The sequence below is a fragment of the Ctenocephalides felis genome, unplaced genomic scaffold (genome assembly GCF_003426905.1).
Source record: "Ctenocephalides felis isolate EL2017-DRISC unplaced genomic scaffold, ASM342690v1 CF-g0.4_SCAFFOLD_00845, whole genome shotgun sequence".
In the NCBI taxonomy this organism is placed as follows: domain Eukaryota; kingdom Metazoa; phylum Arthropoda; class Insecta; order Siphonaptera; family Pulicidae; genus Ctenocephalides; species Ctenocephalides felis.
The window spans coordinates 54076251-54095514 of NW_020536999.1; the positions used below are offsets into that span (position 1 = coordinate 54076251).

At 27.3% G+C, this 19264-nt stretch overlaps 1 protein-coding gene across 1 annotated transcript in view; it reads right to left on the reverse strand.

The window, feature by feature from the left end:
- LOC113385625 (cyclic nucleotide-gated cation channel subunit A) overlaps positions 1-10220 on the reverse strand; it is a 29256-nt gene extending 19036 nt beyond the window's left edge. Inside the window, exons 1-3 of the mRNA XM_026623476.1 lie at positions 10028-10220; positions 9762-9943; positions 2902-3144 (exon numbers count right to left, since the gene is read on the reverse strand). Of these exons, the coding sequence (XP_026479261.1) occupies positions 2902-3144; positions 9762-9943; positions 10028-10220 (618 nt within the window). The remainder of the gene's footprint in view (positions 1-2901; positions 3145-9761; positions 9944-10027) is intronic.
- Positions 10221-19264: the final 9044 nt, after the last annotated feature.

Below are 19264 nucleotides of genomic sequence, written 5' to 3' on the forward strand. Positions count from 1 at the left end.
GTAAACGTAGTAAATAAGAACGATAACTGGCGATGATTTCAGATATAAACAAACGAAATATGGTGCATTAGACAATTTTCATTATAAACTAAATTTGATTTCTGTTTATATTTTAAAATAGCAGTATGCTGTTTCATAAGTAGTTATCAGATTAGTTGTTGATAATCACCAAGTGATTTTAATTAACCCTATGCTGGATTCTTAAAGTTTGAATTTATACTTATTAACTAAAAAAGCATTTTGTAATTCAATTATAATCAACTGCATGTTGTCAGTAAACTAATAAGAGCCTCAGTAAACTAATAAGAATAATTTTTAAAAATTTAAGAAGCGGGTAGAAAGGTGTATGGTAGTGAATTCAAACTTGATATTCAAGAATATGAGAAATATTTAGTCTACTTTTAACTTCCCGAAGGAGGAGTTTATGTTTTCATCAAAAAATCCGATCCGGTTCGACATTTCAAGCCATTCTGAACAACATACTAAAATTTTACGTTTCTACGGCAAGTACTTTAATTTGAAAAATTCATCAAAATTTGAAAAAATATTTTAGTCAAAATTTGTGTATAAAGTTGCTTTTGATTTAGGATAAGCCCAACATTATCAATTCATTAAAATTTAAAATTAAAATAATAAGCTACAATTTTAAGACATACAAGCACTTGTTTGTGCAGTATAATTAATATAATTACAGATAATTTAAATGTGTTTGATAAAATTCTGTTGGAAATTGCAATGTTGAGATGAAAATTTTATCTAAATCACAATTTCGGTTGATTAAATCAATTATCACGCATTTTGGGAATTTCGTGTAACTTGTCTTAAGGCTAACTTTCAACTAAGTAAATTTAAAGTAATATAAAATTTAAAAAATTAAATAATTGTGGAATGAGTACTCAGTAGCCCAATTCTGCTTCGAACGTCCTGACAGATGAATAAAATTATAGTGTATATGTGGAGCTAGACAATCTTCTCTAAATCCAGTTAATGTTTAACGCATTACAAGAACCTGCCTTCGAGCAAAACAATGATATACAGTTAATATATAAGCTGATTCCTCAATTAAGGAAATTAACTTGCCAGTTTGCAATTTAATTTTTACTTTACATTTTTAATTTACGATTAAAAACTGTCATACCATATTAATGCATTTTTTCTACCATGCAATCATTTTCCATTGCTAATCCCTGTACTAAAACTATCTCATCATTAATCATTTAAGTAAAATTAATTCAATTTACACCCACATCATATCCAAAATAGGTTGTCGCTTATAAAATGGATTATATATAATAATAATCCGATGATATAATTAATGTGTGAGTACATTTAACATGCAAGAACGACTTCAAGAAGGATTCAGAATTTAATAAGATTTCACCCCATCATCTGGGAAGAATTCATATGTTGATAAATCTCATTGGTATTTATTAACTCCTGGTTATATATGTTGGATTTTTAGCATTTTTAGAAATCCGTATTCTATGAATTTAAACGAAATTATAATTGAAAGTGAATGTTATAAACCCTTCTATAAACTCCTTACAGTATAACTACCTTTTGAATGTTGTCATTATAATCATTTTTTATGATTAATGAACAAAGACTTATATAAAATAATATCAATCTCTGAGAGAAAATATGTAATGAATAAAAAATAAACAAAATATTAAGTTACTTTTTCAGTGTGCATAAAGTATTGATATTGTTATTATTTTAGATAATTAGACTATGTGAATGATCTGATACTTCTGCAACACAAAATAGATATATTTTATAAATCATTACTTCCAAATAATAATCATAGTGAATTTTGTCATTAAAATTGTTTATGATTTTTAAACAAAAGCTTCTTCTTTTGCATAAAAATACTTAAGGCTGAGAGATTTTTTTTAAGTAGAATTAAATATCATGCATTCCATCAAAGGCATAAACAGTCGTTGAAATTCTAAAAAGTATAATTAAGTTCTACGTAGTGAAATAATATTGATTAATATTATTACCTGAAAGAAAAATCTTAATATCCCTCAGATATTCCACGTGCAAAGAAAATATTCAATTGTTATCGATTTTTTAAGTTTACTGGAAATTGTGATTTACGACAGCAAAGTTGATTATGGAGCCCATTGTTATTTGATTAACTCTGATCGAATTGAAAATAATGATAAAAATAAACAGATTAGGTATAAGTGGCATTTTGCCATAAGGCAAGGTGCATGGTGTGTAAATAATCGACTTAATATATAAGAATTGAGGGTTAGCAACATTTCAGATTATGAAAATTTTTTATTTTTATTTTAGAAAATAAAATTATTGTCCACCTGTCCACTCAAAAATGTGGAGCAAATTAACTCTAAAGAATAATAACTGTGCTATGACTTTTTGTATAAAACAAAAAAGTGTATTTAAAATATTGGTGTCCAATAAATATATTATTGATGTGTTGAATATTATGGTTTTTAATTAAACCCGACTAATTAATGAAACCGCATTAAAGTAAAAATATTAATGAAAGCGTTATAGTAAAATTGTGAAATTGATAATAATAAATATTCATAGGAAAAGCACTCTACAATGCGCATCTCAATAGATTAACTAACTTATTAAAAGAAAAGTTAGTGTTTTCGCTGAAAATCTGGCTGATTTACTACGTTTCAAAAATGTTTTCAAGTAAAAATAAATTTCACAACTGCTTGACATTGGGCTGTACGAAGTGAGGTAATGTACCTGGAAATTTTTATCTGAAGCCCATAGCCATAGCCCCATAGTTCTAACCACTAAGTCGTGAGGAAGCCCATATATTGGACTCTATTAGATATTACACACTACTTTTCATTTGAGCTCGCCTTGATAATAAATAATTTCTCATTATTTAATTAATAATATAAATAAAGCACCTACCCGATAATGTGAGTTCAAGGTGGTGTCTACTACCAAAGGATATCCGCAGATAACAGTTGCATCTTCATTATTTTGATTCTTGTTATCTTGAGAAAACCGGCTGGCTCTTCTCGATCTAGAAAACTTATCAAGGAACCAATCTGGAGCTTTGGCAGCACTTTTCACTGAACCCTTTGGTAAAATTCTCTCAGAAATGAACGTCCTAAATTCCTGGTACCATCGACTGGCGCGGGATTCTTCATTCTGAAAATATAAAACAACTCTTTATTCAACTAATAGACAAAAAGTAATTTTAAATAGAATACGAGTAAGTCTACAATTCAATATTACTCACAAATGCCTTCATGTGTAATATATTATATTAATAATTTATATTAAAATAAAAAAATATATTCCTGTATGCATATGTTCATAACGAAAGCGTTTGGGTGTTTTTTATTTCTTTATTATATTTTCAAGAACCGAAACTTTGAAAGCCTCTACAAAATGTTGTTAAACACTGGTCTGGATTAAAATTTCCATATACTTTCTATATGGTTTATATAGAAAGTATATGGAAATGTTACTTCAATAAATTAATTTTTGAAGTAAAACTTCTTTAGGCGCGACTAGGGTGTAAATCCGCAACGGAAGTGCGTTACGGCAGATAAGATAAAATAAGAGTCGAGTGCCAATGATTCGTCATTCGCTCTCGATGATATCATTTCTATACGGGTCGATTGTGATTAGTCGTCGCGTATGTGAATAGAGATCTGTCGTTGTATGCGTACCGGCATCAAAGTTGTATGCGTTCCAATATCAACAAAGAAATCGGCATAGATAAATAAACATTTTAAAGTCACATCGTAGTACAAAACTTGATTTAATGAAAAATGACGAATCAGAAGAATATTTTACCCTGTTCCTTGAAAATAATAAAACAAATTAAACATTTGTGCCGTGAACCAAACGGTACTACTGTAATGCCGTGAACTAAACGGTAATAATATACAAATTATTTCTATATTATTCGTGGTTTCTATAAATCTTTGAAGTTATTAAAATGGAAAATATTTTTTAGGCAAGACAGATATTACAGCTGTTGAAAGAATGAGATTATATCGCCAGCGAAAAAGTAAAAAATACAAGCAGTCAATGAATGTATGTTAATTTTAATTACATGAAATTCTTCAAACATAATTACATGATGAATAAAGTTGCAAAAACAATATTTGTTTAGGCATTGTTTACCATAATCCATAGAAGTAATTAATCAGCAATTACTTCATTTCTCTTATGAAGGTTCATTTCTAAATGCTAATTACAATGACAAACCGATCATGTCATATTTGAAGTATGACTTTAATTGCAGTATTGTTTTTAAATATTATACATATTTTTAATGCTGTTATAAATATATAATTTATAATTTATTATTATATAAATGTGCATATTACTAATAAACATTATTCAAAATTGTTATATGATGTATTTATTTTTACTTAAATGCTATCTTGTACAGTAGCAAATAATTTTTACTTCAATCGCGTGTGAACCTTACGCGCACTATTTTTTATTCTATTTATTTGAAAAACAATTAGAACTTAAAGGTTTTATAAGCTGTTGAAGTGTTGAAGATTTACTTAACTACTTTACATTTTCAGAAGGCAACCCAAACGGTTATCCTATCTTTATGAGTTGTATTTATTATTACATTTTCTGTAATAATGATTTATTGATGCATCAATGCCGAGGAAGGATTATTTTACATGGAATCATATTGTTATCTATATTTCCAAGTGAAAACCTATGTCACTACTGCTTGATATCAAGGCTTTCCGGGTCAGGTATCGAGTTTAAAACATCTGATTCGAAGCGCATAGCTCTAACCACTAAGTCATACGAAGCCCATGTGCAAATTTAAAAAAAAACTTATCCAAAATATCAATTACTTACATAATTAAACTATTAGCAAATCGATTAAACGATTCACAATATTCATATACCCATTTGCACGTACTAGCAGCTTAAAGAATATAATAAACAATTATCAATAAACATTCAATATATGGATAGATCACACACGTTATTTACAAACGGATCTTGAATAAATATTAATCTATTACAATTCGGTGTGGGCTAGTTGATAACTTTTCTTTCATATATGCTTTCATTTGATTATCTAATTTTGTTAGCCCGAATGATCTGATTTATCGCTTATGTGTATCAATCACTTTTATGAGATTTATATAAATCGGGAAGAAAAAGTATACTCTTATACCATTCTGTATACATATGCCCTAAGTCAAAAAAATGGATGGATGATTTTTTCACTTAGCAGACTTTTGTCGAAATATTGACTACTATACTGATGGTTAAAATAATTGATATTGACTTTGATGTAGGAAGTAGTTTTATTTGATATTATATATATATATATATATATATATATATATGATATCATATATATATATATATATACATGTATATTCAATGTAGTTGGTTTCAGATTTACAGCCACAATATAAAGATATTGAGAAAGACAAAAGACCATACGTTACAATATAAGGGACGTAAATAAAATAAACTGGTACTGCTTTAGTTACACTGCATAAACCCCAATCAGTTGGTGAATAAAATTATATTTATTAGTTTTGCCAAAGTTAATTATGTCAGCAAAGAAAATTCTTATTTTTTCAAGACTTTACCACTATATAAATTAAGGGCTCAAACTTTCTATAATCTACCAAACATTTTTGCGTGCTATATAAAAGTTATTAACAAATATAAATTACATTATAAGACGCCAAACTTTATATTTCAATGACATGTTACTGCTATGTTTTCTTATTTTATCATTTAACCTTTTCCACTCGCAAATTCCGAGATTTATATGAATTTTGCCGCCGGAGTGGCAGCATTCGAGTAAAAAGGGTTAAAGATTATTATCATTATCATTTTATTATACAGTAATTTTACACCTGTCCTCAAAGGGACAACAAGTAAAACTGTTGGATTAAAAAAAATGACGTAGAAAATATAAAATCTTCTGACTATTGTCAGAAATTTTGAAAATTGATATATGGTAAAGATTGTTAATGGCGTAAAATTTATTATTATTATATTGAAGCAATGGATGTATATTCCTATATAATTTAAGATTTTTCATTGTACTTTTACTTAGATACTCAACAAATGATTGATTTTGTATGATTTACTGTATTATAATATAAATTTTTGAACAGAAATCCGACATTGAACTTCTAAATAAATGATTATAACGATTTTACACAGTTATAAAAGTTATGAAATGCAACGTGCAATTTATAAGTTTAATATTCTGCACAATATAAGTTTAAATGGTATATAATTATTGATAATTTTCATCGTTCTTAAATATGAGTACAAATTCTAACTTGTGATAAAGATCCTTTCACACTTTCATTTGCTAATTGCAACAGTATTTTTTCAGTATTTATTTATGCAAAACAAAAACAAAAACCACAATTTATTATTAATCGATAACTAAATTTAAATGTAATTCTCGCAGTTATATTACGTAGTAGGCAAATTTTAATTCGATTTTTTTTTTAATTAATTTTTTAGATAGGTAATGTTATTCAGGTTTTGCTTTTTAAACTAAAAAGTTTAGTCTTTTGAATTAATTATTTTCGAAATGTAGGATCGTAGGATTGAAACAATCTATGTTATGCCTGAGCTGATTAATATGATCTGTTAGCATTGTTTTATACTGGTTTTTGTTTTTGGAATTGTATTTATGCTGTGATGTTCTTTTTGATCATATTAATCAGCTCAAGCATAACATAGATTTTTTAATCCCATGATCCCACATTCCGAAAATAATTTATTTAAAAGAAGATTTAGCGAGGAATGCCTAATATCATTACACAATGAGACAGCCATAAATAAGAGAACGAACAACAATTCGCTTTGCAACGACTATAAAATAATCCTTGACCATTATTAAAAATTCCATCAAATCTTATCGAAGCGTGTATTTTATTATTTTATTATTTGACGAAAAACATATGGTTACTGTCTTTTAATTACACTTTCACAAAAAATTCGTAAACACAATTCATTCAGTTTTTAGATGTCAATAACTTTGTAAACACTAGAATGTAACAAAAAATGGTCAAAAATCATTAGTTTTAGATGTTCCAATTATTAATAGCTTGTTTCATTATTGTGTAGCGTATTTTTGTGTAATTAATTTTCTGTAAGTATTTATATATGTCTATAAATTTATATCATTTTCTTTCTACATTTTTTATAAAATCTTTTAGTTGTTCTACCGATGAAGACCGAAACGTATGTTTCGTGTAAATTAAGTTTTTACAACTACTTTAGTTTTTTTACTTGGTGTTACTGCCCGAATCAAAATAACACACACACACACACACACACATATATATATATATATATACAGTGGTGTTGTGCTAATATTTTTTTTGCCGGAACGCTAAAATTTAAAATCCGGTTCAAAAAATTTGATATATTTCGATAAGACCTCACAAATGTAATATATTGACTTATTATATAATTAATTCTATTATATACAGCTAGTCTATACATTAAATTGTACAAGTATGAGGGAATCATTGAGTACATAATTTATATTCTTCAATGACATTAATCATATTTATTCTGGTATTATTTGTATTCATTAATACCTACAGGTATTTATTATGATATAAAAGAACTCAAGATTTATTACAATAAGACTTAACCTAATAATATGATAGATAACCTATTACCTATCATACTATATTATATTATATTATTGTATATCATCGATAGATATCTATTATCTATCATGCCGTGAGATACCTATACCGTCATTAACTTATTATATACCTACAGACCTTTTACTTCTTATAATACTAAGGTAAAAGACCCAGTTATTGACCCTGGCCCAGTTTCTGACCTTTTCAACTTTTTTTGGAATTAATTAAAAAACTATAAATTTAATGTGAAAATAAATTTTTTCTTAATTGACAGTAATTTATTCTATGCCTCATTAATGTCAATTAAAAAAATATAAAAAATATTAACTAAATAAAAAAAATTTTTTAAACCAAAAGTGACTGTGGAAGCCATTATTTAGCTTTAGTCTAAACAGTTTATGTAAGGAGCTACGACAATTGAGTTAGTGCACTAATTATGATGTAAGTACGAAAATCTAACTAAAAATATACAAATAAGTCAATAATTAATTAAAATTTATTTTAAAATATTTATAAAACATATTAAATTTAGTTTTATTACTGAAATTTGAGGGTCAATAACTAGGCTCAATTTTAAGTGTATGTCACAGTTGTTGACCCTGCAATTCTAACCTTCTAAAAGCTAGGTTATTTGTCGCATGTTTTTAGTCACTTGTTCATTAAATGTAAAAATAATAATATTTATTGTTATCTTATATTTTTTTTACTATTTTTCGTAGTAAAGTGATAAATTTACATTTAATATTCATTGGTATAAATGAAAGATTGTATTTAAATCTTGTAAATACATCTTTTAAGTGATAAAATTATTAATAAAAAAATGTCAGTTTTATCAACGCTTAAATTATGACTGTTTTAGTTTACTAATATTTTTATTATTATACAATTATACAATTACAATTAATTAAATGAAAATTAGAAGAAGAAAAAGAATTGAAAAAAGCTGAAAGGTCCAAAAATAAAGCCATCAAGGAGGCAGAAAAAATAATTAAAAAAGAAAAACTTGAAGAAAAAAAGAAACAAAAAGCTCTTAAAATAAAAAAAAAGTCCAATTAATTTAAATAATTAATTTTAATTTTATTGTTTGTGTAATATGTTATAACAAGACTTGAACTATTTATACGTCAAATTTTAACAAACTGTATATTTTTAGAATAAATATTTAATTTATTTATTTTAATAATAATTTCAGTTTATTTAAAATTAGTAAGCACTTCATAACCTAATCATGATTAAATTTGAGGGTCAGAAATTGGGCTACGGTCAGGGTCAGAAACTGCCACACGAAGAATTCTGAGGGTCAGAAACTGGAGCTCCTAATGTCAATTTTTAAAACGTCAATTTAAAATATAAATTTAGTTCAAATAATTTTTTTATGCACATTACTTTATTTTAAAAATCCTAAACTAATAGATAAAATTATAATTTTCTTCATTAAGTTAAGTTTTATATTAATTATTATAGTTTAACCTCCACCGTCACTCTAAAAAGGTCAGAAACTGGGCCCCTTACCTTACTGTCTAATTTATATATTCACCTATATTATATAGGTTTACCTTACGCCCTATGTATTATCTCTACCTATCTATTGCCTATACCGGGAATTGAACCCGGGACCTCAGCGTGGAAGTCGCGCACCTTAACCACTACCCTATCTTGTTTTATTTTTCGACTTGTGGCTGCAAAACTGTATCATATATATATATATATATATATATATATATATATATATATATACATATATTGATGAGTTATTTAGAATCGGGCAGTAACACCAAGCAAAAAAAACTGAAGTATTTTTTTAAATACTTTATTTATCCATACGTTTCGGTCTTCATCGAGACCGTCATTCAGTGGAAAAACTAAAAGATTTTATATGATGTAGGAGGAAAATAATATAAAGTTATAGAACTTATATATAAATACTTACAGAAAATTAATTATACAAAAATACACTACACTATTACACTGTGATAAACCAAGCTATTAATAACTGGAACATGTATATTAAATTATATATATATATATATATATATACGTATATATATATATATATAAATATTATAAATAAATTATAAAGTGAATTTTTAGATGAATAAGTAGCTTTAGAACTTATCATTACTAAAATCTCACCTGTATATTTTGGTTGGGTGTATCCGAAATTGCCTCTCCGTCCATGCACAATGCCGTACTATTTGTAGATTTATCAGGATGACTTGAATTAAGTGAAGACGGTTGGAGATGATTACTAACTTGGCTTAAATTCATTTGGGACGTAGAGAGTTCAATCGTAGAAACCGAGGACCTGATATTCGCTGTAATAATAACTTGTAATAAGTGTCAACTTATAATAAGCCATAGATTTCTGAATCCATTATCTTGAACAGCTTCTCTTTTACCTGGAGGAGTATACATAAATCCTCCATGAGGTTTGGCCGCAACGCCGGTGACGCCTCCATTTGAATTGGCGACCTCATCGGCTCGGCTGCCAATAATGACGCCGCTTCCGGCGCGTGACGCCACGTAACCGTCCCTGGTATGTGACGCCGCTTGACCGTCACCTCGCATGGCGTCACCGCGGGGTCTGGCCATCAGGTATCGCCACATTTGAACGCATTTCAAGACTTTTAATCTGCAAATTAAGAAGGGTTTAATATTAATTGTTGTTATGCGTTTTCTTTGCTGTTATAAGTATTTCACCAGCAGGTTGGATGCATTTCAATATAAAATCTAGGTTGTAAGTAGAGCGCTTTACATACCCTGGGTAAATCTACATTGTTTTTTTTTAACCACCGATCTCAAAATTTATTTACTAATTGAGCGTGTTATAATATTTAAAACTAATTATTATAACTTCCTGCATTACAAATAAATATTAGATGAATAAATTTTTATAACAGTGATTTCCAACCTCTTAAGGCAGTCCGACGCTGCTGTTGGAGTACATGCAGTTGCTTCGAATCCTTCGAAATACTAAAAGTCGAATTCGTATAAAAAAGTGAAAAAATAAATAACTCTTTTTTATGTATTTTTTGCTATTTGTCAGTAACATTTATAAAATTAAATTATTAGATAAATTAGGGATTGTAACCAAATTTTTATCTAAAATCAGATTTAATTTTGCGATTTAAACCGCCAAATCGATTACTATAAAAATAAAAATAATAAAAGTTGCCCTTTTGTTTTTAGTTTTTTTTTTATTATATTAGCTCTAGTAGATACGCTACTGGGGGTATCTACTAATTTGTAAACAACTTGTCAACATTCTGTGCTAAATATAATTATATATACAGACTGCAGAATAAAATTAAAATTAAAAAAAATAAAAAATAGATGCATTTGACAAATTAATTATATCTTGTTAAAATTTAACAGTTAAATAATCATTGATTTGTTTATTTTTAATAGTTTAAAAAAATAAAATCGTTTCTGTCGAAAGAAAAAAAATGTTAGCTATTATAGATAGTGTGTAAAAATTGAGCATTCAGCATTTTGTTTGGAATTTATTTACTGTAATAATTATTTAAATTAAAATATTTGATAATTCAATATCAGCCAATTTACCTAACAAAAATCTTTTATAACATAAAAATGAACTATAAATACTATATTTTTATCTACGCATTTTATAATCTGCACGAATGCATCTCTCAAATATAGAAAATATGATTGCAGAATAAATTGAACTTTTGTCTCATATATTATTTGCTAGATTTTTACATGTTCGACTTTAAAATTCATGGATTTATTTTTGCCTGTCAAGTCATTGGAAATCAGTTATTGGGGGTAAAACAGATATGGCAGATACAGTCAGTAAAAAGTCAGTATATATATATATATATATATATATATATATATATATATATATAATATACATTACATTATATATAATGTTTTTTCAGATTTTTTATACCTATTGTACTTTGCCATATTTCCTTAAAAGCAGTACTCAAAAGTTTTATGATTTCGTATAGTAAAAGTTTATGTGTACAATAATGAAATAATATTATTACTTCTGCATTTATTCGTAGTTATCTTATTATAGCACGGAATTAACATTCTGATAAAATGTTATTTTCAGATCAGGATTCGATAGGGCACTTAGTTTCGCAATCAGGCGGGTCGCAGGTTCAATCCCCGTCACGAATAAGCCTGGTATGGAGCAGTAGCGATATCAATTTTTACTTGGAAATATTGATCTTAAATATGTTTCTAAGTGAAACTGGCTCCTCCTCCCAGAGGCCAAATTGAATAATAGTCAGCCCAATTTGACAAATTTGAATGATAAAGTAATCAAATATGAATGTATTACCATCGTTGGGTTGGCATCTAAAAATACGTCGTGAGGAAAAGTTCTACCCAATAGCTTATAAGACGTAAGGTTCTGATTGATATTAAAATATGATCAAAAATGATTTCATTTAAAAATTTAGTAAGTTAGCTTATGATGATATAGGGCACAACATATCCAGTATCCAGGGCCTATTAGAAATATTTATTTTGATAGTTTTCTTTAATTGCGTACTAAACTTCAGTAAACAACATACATTAAATACTTTGAAAAATAAAATGATGTAATTAATTAATAATTAAGCACTATACTTCTTATATAACATAGCTATGAATCGATACAATAATACAAATTTTACATTCATTTACTTTAAAAAAATTCTTTTTAATTCTTTTTTCTAAGAATTTACTTTATTCTAGATCGATTGGATTTACCAAACATTTATCAACAATTTGGGAACCAGATTCATTTAATCAGGGTGAATTGTAAGTGAATTTTTAAATACATTTAAATATAAGTAGTGGTGATATATGTGAAACATATATGTACATTTTTGTGCAGATTTTGAAATATATGTTGACAAAAATTTTTACAAATTGATGTAAAATTATATTATATTATACAACAAAATCATATAATAAAATTGAATAAATAATATTAGATATTTTCAAATATCCTTGAAACCGTTTCTAAAATTAAATTATATGAAAATATAAACAATATTTAAAAAAAATTAATATTAGTATTTTGGTAAAATAAAAAATTCGTCTTTGAGCTTATGAAATATGTTTACATTATTATTAGGCAGAGGATAAAAAATGTTTCAGCTACTATAGAAAGAAATAAATGAAATAAAATGTTTGACAAACTTACCAAGTATTAGAACATGAAAATCATAACATCTACTAAAATCTTTTATAACTCAAGCTGTAACTATTTAGTGTATTCATTCATCATCTTTTATGTCATCGTTAATAAAATAAACTTGTGAATGAAATAATTAATTTATATCATAATATAAAATATATTATTTGCGTTCAAGATTTAAGTATCATATCATAGTTTTTCTAATGTTTTACTTTACTAATTCATTTTTCATAACAGCTCTTTTTGTTCAGTGACAGATTTATAATATTTAGTGGTTATATAAAGCTCTTTAAATGATGAATAAAACCTTACATAACAGCGAATTATAGCGTATAAATTGTAAGCAATGTGTCATAAAGAAGTAAATCTTTTATTCTGACATATTTAGAATGTGTTATGGGGCTCATAAACAATATTATGTACAAATGAAAAGTGACTATCGAGATTCCGTATGTACTCGTATTCGTGATGTACTCGAAGAATTTATTGTATTAACAAAACATATAAAAACCACAAATCAATTAAGTTTTTGGCTAAGACAGGTCCAGTGATTTAAAAAGCATTTCACTTGAATGAAGAAATTATTACATTTTTGGGACGGCAGGTCATGCGGTTTCGGAGATCCAGAAAAAGTTTTAGAAACAGGCGATTTGCTGGGTCAAAATGATCATATGTGCATTAAATTATCAGATATTTTATAAAGATTTTAATAAAACGTACAATATTTGTTTTAATTTCCATGAGTTCTTCCGTGCCAAGATTTGAAATGTTCGTATATATAGTTCAATTATCTAAATTTCAAAATTTTAAAAACATTTTAAATTTTCAAAAAATAAAAAAATTGCAAAATTTTATTCTTAAAAGTCTTTTTTTTCTTAAAAGTCTGTTTTTCAAAACTTTAAAATTTCTCAAAAATACACTTTTTTAGTTTTCAAAAAGTTTCAAATTACAGTACGGGAAGAACTACTAAATTGCCTTAACGCACAATGCCATAACCACAATTTTTTTCATAAATTTCGAAAAAAAAACGTAAATGTAAATTGTTACAAATATATGAAAAAAATAATAAATTCTTAATACATTCAACACGACTTCGATACAATGAACCAATGTTTAAATATTAAATTATATATTAATATATTTTATATATATATATATATATATATATATATATATTATATATAATAAAATATTTATATTATTATTAATTATTTCGGTTATTTAATTATATATAAACTATTTAATTACCAATAAATTGTTGTCGGTAAACTTAATGATTTATATATATTTATATATAATAAAATATTTCATTGATTATTATATTAATATTATTCACTTTTTATTTTTTTTCTAGTAATTTATATTTATGTTGTTCAATTAGGTAATTATATTTATATATAAAATTTAATTATTCCGTAAAATAATCTTTTTAATTATATATTAATATATTTTATATATATATATATATATATATATATATATATATTATAATAAAATATTTATATTATTATTAATTATTCCGGACTTCGATACAATGAACCAATGTTTGAATATAAACTGTTTATACCACATATGCGTATGGATTGCCTGTGTAATTGCAATTTTTATTTTATACATTTTTTTGTAAGTTGAAATTTGAAATTCGTATTTGATGATGAACAGGTTGAGATAGTAATGACCTTATCCAAAGAGTTTGAAAAGTCCGTTAGTGTTTTATTTTTACTTAAATTTAATATGACATTCCTATACAATTGTTACAAATTTATGAAAAAAAATAATAAGTTCTTAATACATTCAACACGACTTCGATACAATGCCCCAACATTTCAATATAAACCATTTATACCACATGTGCGTACCACGTATAATATGATTGCAATTTTAATTTTTTTGTAAGCGGCTTTACTTATATATAATACAAATATTCAAACAATATTATTTAATGCTGATTTTAATGAATATTTTTATGTTTTATGAAATTTGCATATTAAAATTCATTTCATTTCTGAAAATATTAAGCAAACGTTGTCTCTAACACATATATTGTCCTTAAAAAAATAGATGTTATTTTTATTCCCCAAACTAATAGTATAAAAATACGTACAACAAGTAGCTTATGACCTTCGTATTTCTGATTGATTGAAAATGTCTTAAATGAAACCTTTTAACCCTTTAACTTACCATTTAGGTTCAAAAATTTTGGGCCAAAGTTGAACCAAGTTGGCGCAGCGTCCGTGACTATTTTCTTAAACAGTGTACAGTTTATCCCAAAAATAACTAGTTGATATTGGTATTTTGCCTTGAGGCAATTTTCTAAAAGCAAATTTTCAAAAATCAACATTTTTTATAATTGAACCAGTTTCCGCAGGACTTTCGTAGTTATTCCAAGTAAATCGTCTAAATTAAATTTTAACAAACGTTAAATGATGAATTTTTAAAATTAAATTACTTGTCGTAAGGCCGCAATATTTCAGTAAGTTCTATAAGACCATGATATATATCGCCAAAAAAATACATAAAAATCGCCTCAAATTTTTTTTTCAACAACGAATTACAAGAAAACGGCTCGGTAGATTTTCATCTAAAACTAATCAGTATCATTCCCAACTAATATTTTCACCACACATTAAAAAATTTTCACTTTTCTGCTATTTACAAAGAAACGGCTTGGCTGATCGTCGCGCAAAATTGATAAACGCTAGTCCTCATCGAGATACATCGAATGGCGTTTAAATTTTTGAAATCTATCTAGCCGTATTTGAGGAAACGTCGATTTACGGCGAAAAATCACATACACACTCACACATACTTTTTCTAAATTTGTTTTCATTCGATTCAGAATGGCTTGAAACTTCGAGAAAACATAACATTAGCGAATCGGATTTTTTGATGAAAACATAAACTTCTCCTTCAGGAAGTTTAAAATAATTTTGTGTTTTATAGTTTCGTATAAATACATATTTTGTAATACTTGCAATTACCGCACCAGGCCATGGCCATAATGCGTAATATTTGCTTCTGGCCCGTAATATTTAGGTTTGGCCTAGCCATCGCATCGCTCGTCATTGTGAGTTAAGGGGTTAAACATCATATATGCCGTTTTAAGCATGTGCTTTTATATATTCAGAACCACTGAAATTTTTACTTGATTAGTCAAAGCGATTTTCAAACCCAATTTCACATTGTACACATATATATGTCAGCATTATAATACCCATCACCATTTGATATTTAAACTTAATCAATGCTTTGTATAATATTTGAATAAACGAATTTTTATAATTTTCTAAGCACACGCAAATATACCGCAATTTCTTTAAATTTTGGAAATAAAAATAAATTTTATTTTATTATCTATTAGTATTTTCTAAATATTAAGATTTGTTAAATATTATTTTTCAATTGGCTTAATATTAATATTATTACTCACATTTTAATCGTAATTATATAAAGATATAACAAAACTTGTCCAACCAACCCTTACACACCTACGGTTTCAAAGGAACTGAAGATAAACGTTATTTATTTTCCTTATATCCCCCCCTTCAGCATGAATTTGTCGGCACGTGATCGACCACGAGGCATGCGTCAAACAAAATTATATTAAACTTAAATTTATTGAATAATTATATCGATATCAAATTAAAAATCTTCTGTTAATTAATTATTGCCGATTATAATAATCGTAATTCTATTTTGCATTGCCTTTATTAAGCTATACATTTGCCGCTTACATTATAACGCCCAGAAGAAGTAGTTTTGTTTTTCCCAGAAAATTCGACTTGCTTGGTTTACGTTTGTTACTTAACGTTTCAGGTTATTCTTAATCGTTTGTGACCAAATTTGGAAGAAATATGTGTACATCTAAAAGAAGAATAAAACTAGCTGTAAGTGGAATTCTGTCTTAAGGCAATTAAGGCATCGTGCCTTAAGGCAAATTGCTGGAACTTCCCGTGCCAAAAAAATTTCACTTCGAAAAAATAAGATTTTTTAGAAATTTTAAATCGGACAAAAAATTACTTTTTTTTGAAAAAAAAAATTTTTTTTTTTAAAAATTTTTAAACAATTTTCATTTTGATATATTTTGGAAGATCTGAACTTTTTTTCAAAGCAATCGTACTGCTTTAACTGCATAGAGATGAAATATAGAAGCGCGTAAGCGCCGCGTCGCTGTCTAACGGAAAAACAATAGTACGGAACCCATAGGAATGTAAACAAAACTTATACTTATTGTTAAAATCTCAATAAAATATCTGATAATTTGATATGCATATGTCTAATGTCTAATGATTATTGTTGACCGCCAAATGTTATTTTTTTTTAGTTTTTTTTACTAGATCTCCGAAACCGCTAGACCTATTTTCATGAAAATTTGATCAAATCTTCATCTTGATAATGCAAGTAAAATGTTTTTGAATTATTCAAACCGGACGATCCGTTCTCTTAAAAACTGAGTTACCGTTTGTGGTCCTTTTTGCCCCATATCTTCGGAACGGACCTGCCTTTGACAAAAACTAATCAGCACGTCTCCTTATCAATACGAATCGAATGTTTTTTGAATTATTCAAATTGCTTCATCCCGGTTCCCGAAATCGTCGACGAAAATTTGTATCTGAACACACACACATGCACGCACACACATACACACACATACATCAATTTTCTCTAAGGTATGCCAATATATTCAGAAACCTTTGAAACGTAAAGATATATAAAAATTTTCATTTTCGATTTTTGTGCGATTACTATAACTTACCCTACGGAAAGTTAATTATAAATAAATCAATTTATCATCTCCAGAACATTAACAATTCGAATCAAATTTCAAAAAAAAAAATAGTTGCCAAATTTCCACAAAATTGAAAAAGTGCCCCCGCATAGTCACAGTCTAAACGCATTTGCAAATAATTCTGTACGACATTTTCACTTATACTGTGCTTAGCTTGGCGACATTTTCACATTTTTCAATAATTTTCACAAAATTGAAAAAGTGCCCCAGTACATAAACAGTCTAAACGCACTTGGGTAAACATTTGTACCAGAGTGGCGCTTAGACTGTGCTTAGCTTGGGTGATTTTTTGAATTTTTAATCCAAAATTACAAAAAAAAATTTTTGTAAAAAAAATTAGAAACAAAAAATTTTTTTTTCCAAAATCAATTATTTTGTTGAAACAAGCAGAAAGTTCTTTAGGTAATTTAAATCGGACACTTAGTTCTCTCAAAAACTGCCATTTTTTTAACATTTAGCTCTGTATTTCCGGAACCGCTGGGCCAACCTTTGCCAAAAACTAACCAGCTCATCTCCCTATCAATAGGAATCGAATGTTTTTTAAACCATTCAAATCGGTTGATCCGTTCCCTCAAAAACTCGCTTTCTATTTTCTGCACTCTTTGCTCCATATCTCCGTAACGGCTGGACCTGCCTTTGCCAAAAACTAATCAGCACATCTCCCTATCAATAGGAATCGAATGTTTTTTAAACCGATCAACCGATTTGAATGTTTTTTAAACCATTCAAATCGGTTGATCCGTGCGCCCGAAAACGTGGACGAAAAAAAGCGGACATACAAAACACACACACACACACACACACACACATCCATTTTTTCTGAAGTATGCCAAAATGTTCAAAAACCTTCAAAACGTCGAGAAATGTAAAAATTTTTGATTTCGATTTTTGGACGATTACTATAACTTACCCTACGGGAAGTTAATAAGAGTAAGAGTATAATATAAGTATAATAAGAGTATGTGCATAGATAAATAAACATAACAAGCGCGTGTTAATGTGAACCAAAATTGAGTCCTCAAAACGGCCGAATAATTATTCCAGACGATTAAAAAAAATCCTAAATCGATTTTGAAAATTTAAAAGCCATTCGAATATCAGTTGGAAATCGCACTGATTAGTTTTTCTTAAACATCGACCGGGCCGTAATTCGTAATTGTTAATGTTTTTGTTAATATAAAAGTAATAATAAACTAGTGGTGCATGGCATCGTGCCTCAAGGCAAATTGCTGGAACTTTCCGTTCTAAAAATTGAATTATTAATAAAACTTTGCAAAACTTTGAAAAAATTATATTTTGGAGAAATTTAGATTTTTTTTTTAAATTTGACTTTTTTGAAAAATTTTTTTTGTATTTCAATTTACATATTTTGAAAATTTTGAACATTTTTTGAGCAATCACACTGCAGAGCTGATTTGGAACTTGTAAACATTGGTACAGAACCAATATAAGTGTACACAAAATTTGTACTTATTATTACAAATAAAATGTCTGATAATACGATGTGCATTTGTCTAATGTTCAGTTTTGACCGCCAAATAGTATTATTTTTCACTTTTTTCTATTGGATCTCCGGAGACGCTGGACCTGCCTAAATTTCACCAGTTGTTCATTTCGTCAATACAAGTAAAATGTTTTTTGAATTATTTAAATCGGGCACTCCATTATTTCGAAAATTGAAATACCATT